This window comes from Anopheles cruzii, chromosome 2, assembly GCF_943734635.1.
Source record: "Anopheles cruzii chromosome 2, idAnoCruzAS_RS32_06, whole genome shotgun sequence".
NCBI classification, from domain to species: domain Eukaryota; kingdom Metazoa; phylum Arthropoda; class Insecta; order Diptera; family Culicidae; genus Anopheles; species Anopheles cruzii.
In genome coordinates, this window is record NC_069144.1 from 28928084 (window position 1) to 28944519 (window position 16436).

Sequence of the window (16436 nt, forward strand, 5' to 3'; positions counted from 1 at the left end):
GAACCACACTTTAGACTCTTGTTTTGACTCAGAATCATGGTGATAGACCCAAGTGTCATCCATAGCGATGAGTCAAGGATCAAAATCCACTTTACCCTTTCGAAAACGCTCTAAATGTTGCCGACAAAATTGCATTGGAATATGGTTTTGTTCCATTGTTTGCGAATGCGGCAGCCATAGTGCACACAGTTTTCTGAAACCTAATACTTTAGTCAAAATAATGGTCATATTGCGATGCCTGAGGCCTTGTACTAAATCTCTTTCAGTCATTAGATGATTTTCCAATGCGTTATCCTGTATTTTTTCTACGATTTCAGGTGTTGCTACTGTTTTTGAACGTCCTTGACGTCGATCGTCTTCAAGACTTCTAATATACTTTCAACATTCGTTCATAAATTTCCTTTGTTTTTAAATCTACTAAAAATAGAAATTTAATTGCTGCCCAATACTCGATTTATTCCATTGTAAAAAAATACTATGACACGTCAATACTAAATGGCTTGGAAATAAAGAATTAAATAACAGATTGAAATGAATCTTCAAATACGTCCATAAGAAGAGTATACCAACATAGTAAAATAAATTTAGGCTAGTAGCAGCCCGATCTATAGTTCCAAATTCACTAATAGTTTTCCATAGCAGCACATACTATTTCCTAGCATTGCCCAGCTGCTGGCAGCCAAGCCACTTAGGGGCCCTAAAACAAATCTATGAGTGTCGCAATTTGCAATTGCGGTAAATTATGCAGCTCACATTGTGTTCTATTAGTTTGTCGCAAACGACAAACGGAATGCAGTGAAATGCTCTATAATCATGCAAAACGTTGCCATTGGTGGCCTTTGCTTGCCATCATTTAGGGAATGCAAATTAGCTTAGCGACCAGAGTCTCATAATCGTATACATTCTTATGCGCCCCATAAATTGCACAACCGCCAACTAACGTTTCGTCTCTCTTCTGCCCTGTGTCCCGTTCCAGTCGTTCTTCGGTCGGACCTACAACAATTTGTCGTCCATCTCGGAGTGCAAGAACAACGGCGAGTGTGTCATCAACAAGAAGAACCGAACCGCCTGCAAGGCGTGCCGGCTGCGGAAATGTCTCGTCGTCGGAATGTCGAAAAGTGGCTCCAGGTACGGGCGGCGCTCGAACTGGTTCAAGATCCACTGCCTGCTGCAGGAGCAACAGCAACAGCAACAGCAACACCAGCAGCAGCACCAGCAGCAGCAGCACCCGCAGCCACACAGCCAGCAGAAGAGCTCCGGCCACAACAACAACAACAACGGTGGTGGTCTCACGAGCAACCACAATAGCACTACGACCACCTGTAGTAGCGGCAGCAACAATAACACCGCCAGCACCATCAGCAACAACAGCACGAGCAACGAGAACAGCAACAACAGCACCAGTTCTCCGGGCTTGTCGATCTCGAACGGGTTCCTCACGGGTAGCTTTCTGTCGAATCTCTGCCACAACAACAACAACAACAACAACAATAGCAGTAACAATAATAACAACAACAATAACACCAAGACACACAATAACAACAATAACAGTGTCACGGTGAAGAAAGGCTTGAAGCGGCCCAGCACACCGAGCGACTCGGGGGCCTCTTCGGCCGATCCCGACGACGGTGGCGGTAGGAGCGGCGCGTTCAAGGATCCGTTCCTGGCCACCGGTCTTGACGACGGTGGCCTCTCGAAGATGGGCCCCCGAATACCACGCACCCCTCCGGCGTCCGCCGCCCTGCAGTCCCTTCAGCCCGAAGCCTGCCCGTACCGGCCGCTGCTGCTGGGCGACCGAATGTCGCCGTTCCTGCCGGCCGCCCCACTGCGGCCCGATGGATCGCCCTTCTTTCCGCCGCTGCCCTTCGCGATGCCGCCGCTCGAGTTGCTCGCGTCCGCCCATCACCACCACCATCACTCCACCGGCAAGCGGGAGCACGAGCAGAGTGAACCCATCGACCTGTCCATGAAGTCTAAGTCATCGTCCAGCTCGGCGTCGGCGGAGTCGCCGCTGCGGATAGACAGTAGCTCCCCGATGCTCGCCGATACGCACGAGCCCACCAACCTGTCGGTGTTGGCCCCGCTGGCCAGCAAAACGGTGCCACTGGATCTCTCGACCTTCGTGCGAAGCAAAGCCCTGTCCGGGTAGGAGGTGTCCTGCCAGCCGGACCCGCGTAACGCGTCAACACGTTTGTGAAAATTCCCTCGCATTAAGAAAGTCTTCGAAAGTTCGGACTATTTGTGGACAGTTTAGGCTCGGGTCAGTTGTAGGTGAAGGGCCAGTAAGGGACAACACTATGCCAGTCGTCACGTCCGAACCGCAAGGAGATTCGCTCGCCCGAGCCTCACGCGCGGCCCGGATCGTTGCCCCGTAAATCAGCTGCCAGAAACAGCCGCACACACGCACGCACGGTTCCACGGAACTGGGCGTTGTGTGCAACTGTTTGTAGGATTAGATTTTCATGCACAATCGCTGTCCTCCCCGGTGCCAGATATCAGTGTACAAATTTACGCACACGCGCTCTTGAGCCGCGGCAACCTGGCGACGACCTGGCCAACCAGCCACGCAGGATTCGCTGTTTAAGTATGTCATAATTTATAATATTTATTACCAAAATTGTACCGAAAGGTACACTCAACGCGCGGATGCCGATAGCGGAAATTGACGGAATTGTGTGCGTAAGTGATTGCGGATGGATGCGTCAGAAGTAAGGCTGAGCGGATAACACGAACCAGTAAAGGCCAATATTAATTCTCTTCGTTGAAATATCATTACACGAGGTGGTGGTCGCGATCGCGTTGCTGCACCACCGACAATTGACTATACATTGTAACTGTAAATAGAGATGAACGCTTTTGTGAATGTTTTGTTTTTTTTTTTTTTAATAATTTGTACTGAGAAAAAACTATTTATAATATACAAGCATTTGTAGTAGAATAAAGTATTTCTTGTTTGTTTAACTGCAAAATCCGTGCCGTCCGTATGAAAGGGTGACGCAGCAATGCACACTCCTTACATTCCGAAATGGTTGTTTCCGTCCAAAGCTTGCTTGTAGGTACTGGCTGGATTGCCAATTAGATGCTCCAACATCTGCTTACTTCTTAATTTCAATCGAAGGCCATTCACTGCTCAAGATCGATATGCTTCATAATATATTTTAGAAACGATTTGCTGAAATTTACCTGAAATTTTGTATGAGAACCACCCTTTATAAACAGGGGAAGGCTTTCCCAAAAACTCCCACCTGCAGAATTTGATTCGTTTGTTTCGAAAACAACCCGAATTGTACTGAATTATTTGTTTGTATGGGAGTCCTTCTTCCCAGTAGAGTGGGAGAGTCAACTGTCATATATTCACTGTCCTGTGTCACAAAAATACGCTGTGCAAAATTTCACGCAGATTGGTTCAATAGTTTTGGAGAAAAAGCGAAAAAGAAGCGAAATCCGGAAAAATGAGCCATTTTTTGAAAAAATGCGAAAAAACCGGAAAACCGAAAAATCCGAAATTTGACTAGTGGAGCAGGAGCCATAGGTAGGTAGCACAACTGACATGCATGCAATATTGCGTACAACATTGGGTTTCTGACACTTATATGCAATGTTGCATACAATGTTGCATACAATGTTGCATACAATGTTGCATACAATGTTGTATTCAATATTGCAAAAAAATCTCCAAATTCTAGCGGAAATAAAGAAAATTCTAACGACGGCTTTTGCGGTTTTAAGAAAAAATGTTTGAGAAAAAAGCGATACAGACGACAACCAGGGACATTGTTTTCGAATATTGTAAAAAAACATTCATATTCTGCTTAGAAGGTGATTAACACTGAACTGCTTTTCGGCAGTACATGCATTCGCTTAACGATTTGTTACCTCAATGCATCTGATCAAACATTGCGTAGTTCGGCCACACGAACAAAACAGGCGAAACAAACCTGTTCCTTTCCGGCAGTAAGGGATCCCATCCTAAAGATTAACTCTGTAAGTAGGATTCACCGGGGTCCAGTGGGTTTTAATGTTTGCTCAACGGGACCGATCCGATTGATGGAAAAAAAGTAATTTTATTCCTTTAGAAACGATCTATAACTGTGCCAGAAACGATGACGAACAGGTCCCCGATGCACCCGACGTACGTCCACGTTCTGCGGGCCGATTAATATTTATACGACATAATAAATATCAATATGTTATAAATGTCACATTTGTTGTATTATCATTTTTTCATGCGCTTGGTGGGCCTCCGATTTATTTCTGGACTTCTGCACCAGGGCCCTTCCGAGCCCAGCCAGCGATGCTCGGGAGGGGGGCCAAAACGGAAAAAATGGAAAAAATGTCATTTAATTGACCAGCTCCGGGTATGGTTTGTTGGGACCGGGGACGAATCAATGCATAAGCATAAAAATATGGGAACATGGACAAATATAGATAGCCTTTCGACTGATCGGGAAGGTAGGCAACTCTCGTTGCGGCGATCACGCAAGCAAAGAAAATAAAGCCATTTGATTTCGATCTTCAGCTTGAGGAGGGCAAACTTGCGTTTTGAAACGTTGCACACCCGAATGTGGCGCGTTGAGTTAATCTTAATCGTTCGCTTCTTAAACGTATTTGAGTGCTATTGTCACTTTTGGAGTTTTCCTCCGTTTTTTTTTGTCTATAAAAGCCTCATTTAAAAATATGTTTTAACTAAAATAGCGCTGCGCTGTTTCGTAAACCCAAAAACGGTTGGTCCATTAATTGCCAGTTTGGGCCATCGTTCGCACATCCGTTTTGGGATGACGTAAAGAAGATCGTATCAGAACCTAACCCGCCTAGGGTCGCTGCAACAGGTTCCCGGTATGAGCGATGCCCAAACATATCCATATTTTTCCACCCAAAATGCTGCGCCCGCAGCATACAATATGTGTTTCCATTTCACGGGCAATTAAAAGTAATGAACTCGTTAATACGCTTGATTAAACGGTTTCAATTAATTTAAATGGACCATTTTGTCATTCTCTGTTTACATTTTTGGAGCAGGAGCACCACCGAGGCACAGGAGGCGTGTTGTCCGTTGCTTCGGGGTCCCTCGGTGCGCCGGACACAAGTTACTGCCCCGGCCAGCTGCACGCGAAGGGTATCGATAGGAGCCACTAGCTTAAGGCCAGATCAGGGCCATCGCCCAAATTTAAGGCCCCGTTCGCCACCCGTCGACGTATGAGTTCATCCCCGGTCCGGGCGATCTGGCGATGCAAATGGGCAGAGGTCCTCGAGCCGAGCCGGTCGTAAATATGACAAAGTATCCATATTTCTTCGTCGATCGATTTCACTCACCGTTCCACCGGGCACCGGGCAGAAAGGTAATCGAAAGATTGTGGCTGGCAGATAACCGTCCCGAAGGACGGGTTGGGCGGGAGGGGACCACCCGCCCGCTGGGCGGTCGGATGCGATGATCGATTTGAATGCGTTTCGGGGTTGAATTTCTGTGCCGCACCGGTGCCGCAACCGCGCTTGGCCCTTCCCCGGGTGCGCACTGTCATCGCCGTCCGCATCTCCGGACCACATTCCCCGGGGGTCATTAATCGGGAGGTGACCATTTTCCATTTAACATTAAAATAGAGTACATTTGAATGCAAATTCCTGCGCCGCGCAGATTTATCTCATGTTCAGGTTTTATAGATCCATTTTCCGATATGTCCGATTGATGGCTGCCCGGGTCATAAAGTGACAGCGAGGCGGCCGCGGGAACGGGCTGATGTGTGAATAAGGGAGGATGCGGTGTGCGCACCCGGTGCACCGGTGCGCATAAACATGCTGTCGAAGCTGTTCACATAATTCACCGTCCGCAACTGGAGTCCGCGTCGAGGAGGCTCTGGGAAGCCGGGAGCTACCGGGTTCACCGTAAAGGTAGGAGCATTCATCGAACCGATGGTAGCCGATTGACAAGCGGTGCATTACCATAGTAATTATGCTGCCCCCCAGAGGGTACGAAGACAGGCGAATTTCTACGAAGCTTACTGTTTCGGTAATATTGCTCGGATTACATTCAAACTATTCCAAACTTTCGTTCGGCGTTGACTTCTTTCCAATAACTGTATGGGAGATTGGGGTCCATGAGGAACACCAGAGGCAAGGAGCTGCCCGGATCGGTGCAGGTACGGCACAATGCGGAACTGGTATGGAGTGTAATTTTATTGTCGACTTCATTGTTTGGCTTTGCATAAATTTTCGTTGATCTATGGGTCTATCGACGTGCCGGGGTCCACCGCTGGAAAGTCTATCTGCAGAAGGCGCGCGCGCCCTTGTCGTGTAGTCAGCAGCAGCCATCTTCACTGACCGCTCGGTGATGGTCATTTGAATGCCCGGCGTTGGAATGGAATTTATCTGATTTATCACCTGCTCAAGATAGCACCTATCCCGTGCGCTCCCGTGTTGGACTGGACTCCCCGGCTCGGCGATAAATATCATTGATGGCCACTGACAGGATCCCTTTAGGGTGGCAGTTCGCGAAATATGTGTCGCAAACGGAGACGGCGGTGTATCGGGCTTATGTGTACCATACCGTTGATGGCCATACATAGTGCATAGTGGATCTTACAATGGTCACTCGGGGTGCATACTTTCGGTACGGTATGCAAATAGCGTGCGCCAAACAACTGAAGACGAATCCATACGCCACACCACGGATGCCACGGATTCACAACTGTTCTTGCAGCAAAAGGACACGTGTGCTGGCATAGGTCACACTCGAGATAGCAGCAAGCCGATCGAAGATTGATCGAAAAGGTAATAGTCAGCTGTACGTTGAGCCGATAGTGTACAGTAGATAGCGAAAAGAAGTTAAGTTGAAGTTTAAATCCACACCTCAATTTTCTTCGTTTTGTTCGGTATTAAAGCAACTAGAATAGGTTTAACTGTTTATGAGTAATAAGGACTTAGTACTGTTCCTGATCTTGTAAGATCACAGAACCCTTGAAATATCGTAAACTAACGGATGAAGAACGTAAATTGGACATTATTATTAGTAATATTGGTAAAAACAATAGAGATATTGTACAAATTTTTGACAAAAGCGTGCAAGCAATCGGTAAAATAATCAAGCTGTATGAAAATAAAGGTCGTGTTAATCATATTAAAGCTGTTTGGCGTGAGAAATCAACACCGCAACGAATTGATAACCTCAACTACAAACCTTCGTCTATCCGTCAAAAATAAAGGTAAATCCGGCTAAAAAATCGTCAAACAAATAGCAAGGTAAGCAACGTGAACATGAAAAAGAGAATGGCATTTTGTATTATCGGAGTGCTTTGAAACCTTCTTTATTTTGGGAAAAAGTGCTCTAGACTGTCAAGTCGTTAGTAAGAGATCTTGCTCCTAGAGTGTGCCAAACCAACATTGCCAGAAAATGATAAAACCATTAAGATCTCAGGATGCAATTTCTGCGTATGGAACTAGGAAGTTCCAGGGACCTTCAAGATCGTGTGGACTCGAAAATTAACTCATACCTGACGAAAAAAGTCACCCTAGCGGAAGGAAAACGACTTATTGGTGAGGATTTCAGCCTACAGCAAGCCAAATGCTCTAATCCACTAAAGGCTAAAATAGTAATGCCTCAAAAGTCAAGATGTTATGTTAATTTGGTGGAATTAGCCAAGAACATTCGAGAAGCCTGGTCCACAGTAACACCGCTGATTAATCGTTGTTTGACCGGTTAATTTGGGGCTTAAACACGGAGGACATAATAATATTGAACAATACATGTAAAATTTGGAGACCACCAAGAAAATGTAATAATTTTTCCAGTATTCTAACCAGTATGTTTCGTTTTAGCCCGACCCGGCAGAATGTACGAAAAAAAGTATTTATTAATTGCAAAAGTAATTACAATAGCGTAAAATACAAAGCCACAAAGTTGCAGCGAGGTTGCACTCCATCGTTTGCTCGTCGGCGTTTCGCGGGCGCAAAAAAACCATTGTTACTGCACACTAATTTGATTAAGGCAATGTGGCAATGGTTTTTTATCAAACGCTCCTGAGCCGCTCCGAGGACATTTGCGGTTAAAATGATTACCTTTAATGAATGAAGCGGCGGGCAGCGAGCTGATGGCGCTTTACGTCAGAGGGAAGCACCCTTCAAGCACACCGGAGACAATCTAGTCCACAGTTAGCAACAGGCCGATGGGATGCTCTGGGCGATCGGCGCCGTTACCGTTGGCAATGGGCAAATGATCGTCGCTGGCGGCAGCACTACCTTCGCTCTCGATGACGTTGACGTTGGTGTAATTATAGCCGGACTATGTTTGCAAACTGCTGGTGCCTGTCTTCCGATTGCCGTTTGCGCTGTTCCATTTTATTGGACTTTATACGAAGCGTTTTGTGGTTTAACTGGCGAAGGTTTTGCTGTCAACAATCAGCTTTTAAGCGGTTCGTTTTCAGCAACACTGTAAGGTGAGCAAAAGGGTACGCTAACCTACGGTGGCTTCAAGATCTTCCTCATTCCGAATGAGTGATCGTGACTTCCTTTAATTTAATGTCTTATATCCTAAGATTGACGGAAGCGTCAAATATTACTGCCTATAATTGTATAATGTATAATGTATATAATATTATGAATATAGTAAAAAATCATTGATTCAATATTAACAAAGCCACTACATAACACGATGATAAAAACCCCTTTTTATTCCAAACAGTGACACGAACATGAAAACGTTAGATAAACTTGTGCGCAAATTTTATACAAAATATTTCGCTGACTTGCTGAAGGCATGCGGGCCGGGCACGGTGGGCCAAGTGTGAGACAAAAGCATTCGATTGGCTTTCCAAAAATGTGTCACTCCCAAAAGCCGAATTCGGGCTTCCAAAAGCCGAGGGCAAAATCGAACATGACATCAGTATGCGCGCGGCGTCGCTGGGACACGGCCATTCCTCAAGGTGCCATCGTTAGATGACATTGTTGAAATTATGCTTCCCGCACAAAAGGCAAGGTCCTGTCTGTCAGTGGGACGTGCAAGATTTTTGACAACCTCAATCTCCGTCCGCGCAGGGGTGTTACGGAGAAACAGTTCGTGCCGGCGGCGATGGAATGTTTGAGACAATTATTTCGTTTATTTTACGCTCCTGTCTGTCGAACCGCCCTCCGCGTGGGGCACCCAAGGTTCTTGCCGCGTATCGCACCGCACCGCACCGCACCGCCAGAGCCTCCATCTGATTCAACCTGATTCGGTTTTCGTTTCCAGGCTGGGCGCAAAATATTTTAATTTATGAGACAGTTGTGGTTCATATTTCAAACACCATTCACGCGAGAGGCGATAGGCGACGGCAGCGACAAGAGGCGACAAGAATGCTAAAGGCACGGACCCTCGCGGGTCGAAATGCTTGAGATATACTGCAGACCACAACCGCCGTGCTGCTATAGTTTCGCTTCTGCTCTATGACACCAAGCGTCAGGGAAAGAAGGAGTGACCAAAACACCCAAAACTGTCTTGGGAGATGAAATACAACAAAACGGCAGTTCTGAAGATTCCGATGAATAATTAATGAGCCACGGCTCATAAGAAATGGAACATTACCTACCTCCGTCGGGAACTCATAGAATGCGAAAGTGCAGGGAGACCCGCAGCGTGTTTGGCGTTTGCTTTGAGATTTTCTAATGTCGCCGATCCGCTCTGGTGGCCGCTCGGCTCCGCGGCATTCGGCGGCACAGCATCGGTGTCCGTCGGGAGTGTCATGAATACTAATTTCCAGAAAGCTCTTCCAACGGTCGAAAAAGAGCCCTCGCCCTCTTTGAGCGCTTCCAAATGTGTATCGGCCCCAAATATTGATCGTGATCGACTTCGATCCCGGCACCGATTTGGGCACGGGAACCTTCGGTTTGGAGGTTTCCAGTTCGGTTTCGGTTCTAATCAAATCGACACTTATGTCAATTTGCTTAAAATGGAGCACAGTCTGCCGCGGCCAGGCAAAGCATAGGAAAGTTGTTCCCATGTTTATCAACATTTGTACTACGTGATCATCAGACACGTCGCATAAAATAATCGTAAATTTGGATTCCATTTCGGCGGCGCAACCATATCGGGCAACGCTCGTCTGGACAGCTTTCTTTGGTGCGAACGATAGACCATGAATGTTGGTGAGGATGACTTCGGTGTGTGTGGGAAAAACTAGAACGATCAACTTGCGAATCGCGCTTAAAGTAGTTTTGTTTTGTTTTGGCAATCCAACACACTGGTACTTTGTAAGCTTTGCATTGACCGTGAATCTTGAGTAGGTTTGAACAAGCCGTTTGACTATACGCAACATTCAGGAACCACGTTTGTCCGTCGCTCCGTCGGTCGGTTTAGTTTCGTTTAAATAAGCTCCTAGTGATTATGGCTGATAACCAATCCTTCTTCTTCGCACCTTTTTTTTCACTGGGCATAGTTTTTGTGTCGTAAACCTGTCGTCTTGATTGGCATACCAGGCGAGACATACGCATCGTAAAGAACGTTGGAAACGGGAGATGGCAGCAAAAAGCGGCCCCAAGGTTAACGCTAATTCATGGCGTTCGCGAGAACTTCGCGCCAGGTTTTTGTTTTTTGAATATAAGAAATCAGGGAGATGTCCAAACAAGGACCTACTTTTTACTAAAAGGTATTCTCAAGTTATTTGATTTTTCATTTGCATTTCTTAAACGTGTTTTAAATTTAAATTAACACTAGATATACCGGTGATCTTAATACATCTATTTCCATAAAACAAAACCAATCAAAATAACAAAATATAGTTCAACAATATTAATAATAGATAAATGGATTTATACACATTGTTATATAACAAAGCACTTAATTGTTTACACATTGTCGGTAACAATTTCTACATAGGTAGAGTTTGCTCGGTCTACATTTTCCGCATACACTTTTTGGGCATGTATAGCAAATATTTGTAGTTTTAATGTTACTACAATAGCCTATTTGAAACCGTTTGCGTACAGAAACCGTGACACATCAATTTCATGTTGTTTTTGCTTATATGTCTGAAATTCTGAAGCAAGTTCTCTTAAGGTCTTTCCGTGAGATATTTCCTTCTGTTGTGTTTTTTACAAAACCCAGCTATTTATTCCGCTTATGTCAAAAATATTAAAATACACTTGAAAAGGCTTCCTTCTGAAACTTGATTTCACCGTATATTTTCCTGCCATTGGATCAGTGATATCAGTGATACATAAGCTTCCGATTTGAAGCAGTGTTCAATAAATTTGTCACAACCAGCTGAGACTAAACTGAATTTTTCTTAATCGAAACGAATGCTTTGCAGATCCTCAGTAAAATAGCGTCCACTCAAAATGATGGTTCCCAATTAATCTTACAAATATTGAAGCCTCAACGAATTTCCTTCACATACCCTACGTGAGTACCATATTACAAGAATTGCCTTAAATTTTGTTTGTGTAATTCTCCATTTTTTTTCCTAATCTCGAGATGCTCCCAATTGATGCTCGCAATCACTGTCATTTGACTGATCTATATTGTCTTGGTCAAGAATTTCCTGATCACTATTCTCGATGATAGCACTGTTATCATCACTGCCGTGCGCATCAATTTGCTTATCTAAATCTCCCCGTCGCAATCATTTCATTCTCATTCTACGTTCATAGAAATATGCACCAAACTGGTACTGGATTTAATGCCAATAACAACTAATATAATTGTTACTAATAAATAACAGTTAGTTCATATATTAGTGGTAACTTTGAGTTTAAGTTGCGCGACTAGTCAAAATGATGGCTGTGGTTAGCCTAGTGCAAATGAAAATGAGTTGAAAGCTAACAATTGCGCATTAAAAAGGTCCCAAAACAGCCAGTCCACGAATTTGCCCCCAAACGAATACGCTTTCGAGAAAAGAAAACAGCCAAACTGGAAAGAGAAAATCGGTCTCGGGTCCCGGGCGGGAGACAATTTGTGTGTCGGGCATAATGAAAATCGGTTCACTTTTGAGAAACGGCGGCAAAAAGGAAGTGCGCAAACCGCCACCTTGGAGTGTAAAAAAGTGGCACCTTTTCCGCTACACCCTGGTCCCAATCGCGTCCAATCCCGGCAAATGGCCATGTTTTTATGCGCTGTTCCCCTTTTCCATATCTCATACACGCCGCGGTGCCGCAAGTGCCGCGAGTGCAATCCATATGTTTCGAAGCGCGCGTCGCGCGGCGCGCTGGAATTATGGACTGACATGTCGATTTTGCCGCATAATAAGGCGGTTATTAATTTGGCGCAATTTGTCTCCATCAATCGAAAGTGTAGTGTGCGCAGTGGTGTAGTAGTAGCCGCTGCCCGAGTACTTTTCCGACGATTTGCCATCCCGGCCGTCCGCGGAACCCGGGCAGTTCGTCAGTGCAATTGATCGGTTTACGTTTTTGAAGCAGGTTGAAACCTCCCGGGAAACGTCCGGCGGACGACGGCGGCGACGGCCAGGACGGAGCGTCGGGCGAAAAAGGGGCCACCAGTTGGCGACCAGTTGTTCTTTTTAAGGTACGAAAGAAATTCGAGCACCGATCACCGATCACCGGCGAGCGAGCAGATCGATCGATCGGTCCGATCGATCTTTAACCGTGCCAATCAATCGTCAAGTGGCTGGGAGCCTGGGGGGGGGGGGCCCGGGCGCAGCCGCAGAGAGACACACATTACGAAATTATAGCGGTCAGCGAGACCGGAGCGGCGACGAAGGTGCCACCAGCGTAAGTGGAAAATCATTTTTTATCAATTTAATCACGTAATTGAAATCATCTTGATGAGGCCCCCGACGTTTGTTTCTCGGCCGATCTCGGGGCGCACAGGAACGAGCTGGGCCCGGTTTTTGGGACGAATCCGTTGTCGCAGATGCTCCAGAAGCTGCTGCTGCTGCGGTTGGGTTGGCGTGATCCGGAGCCAGATCGTGCGGCAATACGAGGCGGTCTGGTTGGCCTGGTGTTGGCCGCGTGCACCGCGTGCAGACGATGATAAATCGCCAAAGTCGTCTGACAGCATTCCGGAACCGTGTCGAAACTGTCGAAACGTTAAGCAGTGGCCGCCGTTGGGAACTGGTTCGAAGGGTGCTACCATTTTTTGCCCCTGTGTCTCCTGTGTACCTTACGCTGCAAAATAAAAAACGCGAAAATAAAAACCCGAGCCGCACGGTCGTTATTTGATCAAACAAATGATCTACGGTCCGATGTAATTCAGTGTCCCTCCGTGTGTCTCGGGCGGGCAAATTAATTACCTTTCGGGCGCTATGCGTCGCTAGTCGGTGGTTGTCCTTACACGCGCGTCCTTATCGGCCGACGGTGACAGCGACAGGTTTTAAATGTTGTCGAATCAATTTCGTATCTCAATGGTCGCTGTTCGCACTCGGAATGCGCTCGGAGGAAGCTCGCGGTTGGACCAGAATGAATTCATCACTTGGTCCATTTGGAGACGCTTTGTTATTCGTACGATAACCCATTGCAGGACGACTCGAAGGAGCCAGATTACGAGAAACAGCGACAGAAGCGGGTGATTAATTCTGATTGTGGGACACTCTCACGGGATGGGCATGAAGTTCAGCATCGAAGTCGAAGGACTCAGGTTGCTCAAAGGTTTTAAAATCTAATTTGCCACAATTCGCAGCAACCAATCGTTTCGCTTATTGGCATGTTGTCAGCCAGTAAGATAAACTCAAGGGACCAACTTTTGCCACCGATAAATGTATGCCAATGAAAGCGAACCATTTTCCGGCGCGGTTCGATCAGAAGAAAATGATCTTTCCATCAGTGCGCCGTTACTTCGACGATAAGTGCCGCCACTATTGTTTACACAGTAAACATACAAATTGATTTTTTATGCAAATATAAACAGGTCCGCCGCCGCCGTCGTCGTCGGGGGCTTGCGTGCGCTGCGCTCTCCTGTGGCTCCGGCTCTTATTACAAGCTGGGCGATCGTTTCCTGACATACAGTGCCACGGGCAATCGGGCAGCATCGGGATGCTGAGAAAGGCCTGCAAGTTAACGAAATAACATACGCACGCACGGTGCATTATTTCACGTATAATTAATTTCTCCTCCTCGCGGCTCGCTAGTGCGCGCCCGCTGACGTCCGCTGATACAACCTGCGATAATGGTAATGTGGGGCTCTTTGGTCCTTTTGCGCTGTTTTGTTCGATTTCCCCCCAAAAACTGCACTGCACGAGACTGTAAACAATTCCGAATAAGCCGAACAGATTTATGCTGCCAAAAAGTGAGTGAAATGTATTTTTAGTTCCAAAGTAAACTTATTTTACGGTACTAAAGGTATTTTATTTCAGCAAAAGACCGTGTTTACCAAATAGTTATGCGTTTTCATTCTCCTCGATCAGAGTGCAGGCGCATTTAAAGATCACTTTAAAATTGTAGGATAACGCTATAAGTTCTTATAACTTTTATTAAATGATGTTCAAATGTCGATTTTGTCATATTTTTGGGGGTCAGAAATTGTCTGCTGAAGTAACAGTCGTGCCGAATTGATTTATTCTTTAACGTTCCCTTTCTTAGTGGCAGCAATTTTGTTGCATTATCAAGTACACGTAAAACGCGGAGCATTTGCAACACGCCTTCCATTTTCTTAATTGGGCTGCAGAAATTTGATTGATTGTGCCATTTTATTTCGAGATGAACATTTTTTTAACAATAGAAATTAATCTATAGAGACAAGAAATTTAATTGGTTAACGGTCATTCTTCGCTCAGACAAACAACTTAAACAGACTTGCATTCAAAAAAGAGCCAAGTGTTTTTCTGTATTACTAGTTGCATTAGTTCTCGTAAAGTGCTCAACGAAAATGTAAAAGTTACAAATATACATAGCTCGCAAGGATGCAAAATAAATTGCATCGTCTAGATCAATCAAATGAACGATCTAAATAAATAGCAAAAGAAACGACGATTCGATCAGCTCAAAGAATCGTTTACGGACTGAGTGATTCCTCCAAATAGCATCTATTCTTTCGTTATTTATTAACTTTCGTACATAAATTTAAATGTATCTAGTTTGAGAATATTCTAGTATATTTGAATAGAAAATGCGTTTCGTTGTTGAATCGCTGCCACAAGAAATTTAGTTCTTAACGTAGGCATTCATAAGCTGTTTGAGAAACTTCCAGACCTGTGTGTGGCATCGCGCACGTGTGACCTACAGAAGATATCAAAGAATAGAAACCCCCCGGGGAGCAGGAAAAAATGCAGAGCAAAGCCGCACACCGATCGGGGTGGCAAGGATAAGCTCGCATGTTATCATTTGTGCACGACCCCGCGCCTGTAAGTCGTGCGTGTGGACCAGAATGCTAATGGCACCTGCGATGCCCAGCCCAACCGGCCAAAGGATTAGCCAAAGTGCAGAAGCCTGCAGCTGGACAGCCAGCGCGCGGCACTTTACAAACGAGAATCCCTCTGCACGAGAAACAACCTGGGTGTCGTCCATAATTCAATCTAAGCTTCCACCACTCTCTAGAGCGGGTAGTAATGGGTAGTAAAGCGTCAGACGAGCTGACGGTCCTGTATGGTCCTTTGCGCCGTGTGCCGCTCCGTTGTACCGAGCAGGTGAATAAATCAGTGGCTCGTTTACAACGCTCGGTTGGTGGCTTGATGGTGTCAGCCCGAACCCGTGCGGAAGTTGTGGGCCAACACGCAATCCTCGTGAACATCGGAGCGGAGTCGTGAGTGTGAAAATGGTAACCCATGCCCAGGGGCTGCAATCTAAATTTCAAATTTTTTATTGATTTTAACCATCCGCCTCTTTCCGGTCCCGGGCAGGCTAAACGGTGGCCATGAAGGCAACATGGCCGGTGGCATTCCCCAATTTAGGCTTGCCGACCGGCCGCTTTTGGCGCTACGGTAACTCTCGACCTCACTACAATCTCTCAACAGGAATCGTCGGGAAACGTAGCCAGAAGTCAGGAAGCGGATTGCCTTCAGCAATGGGCTAGGCTAGGTGATATGCAGCGTTGAAGTGCCCAACTACGAAGTCCGAATGTAGGTAAGGCAAATTTATTGAAATGCTGACTTGTGGTATATAAAATTAAATAGTTTTGTGAAGTTAAATCTGCCGTTAAAGTTAGACATGTTGCGACAGCGAACACATCAAACAAATGCAAATTCCTCGGAGAATTGGAAACCCCTATGCAACGAAACGGGGTCTTATCTTGAACTTTGTTTGGTGTCACCTTCGTTACTTTCAATGCTCGACACTTCTCTTCCATTAATTGTCCGCGACATTCGTCCTCGTGAGAGAGAGAACGATACAAAGAGACAAACAACAGAAAGAGAAGGACAGAGACAGAGCGAGAAGAGAAACCGGGACATTTTTCGATTATTTGATATCGATAAAAGTGTACGGCCCGCATCGTCGTCGCAAACCGTGGCCGGCAATAAACTATTTGCCAAACACAGCGGCACCGCGTTTGCAGGCCCCGGGGCGCTGCCGTAAACCGTCTTCAT

The 16436-nt window shown here is 45.9% G+C and overlaps 1 protein-coding gene across 1 annotated transcript in view; it reads left to right on the top strand.

The window, feature by feature from the left end:
- The window catches only part of LOC128278808 (protein embryonic gonad), a 61175-nt gene extending 59026 nt beyond the window's left edge, over positions 1-2149 (top strand). Inside the window, exon 3 of the mRNA XM_053017536.1 lies at positions 977-2149. Within this exon, the coding sequence (XP_052873496.1) occupies positions 977-2149 (1173 nt within the window). The remainder of the gene's footprint in view (positions 1-976) is intronic.
- Positions 2150-16436: the final 14287 nt, after the last annotated feature.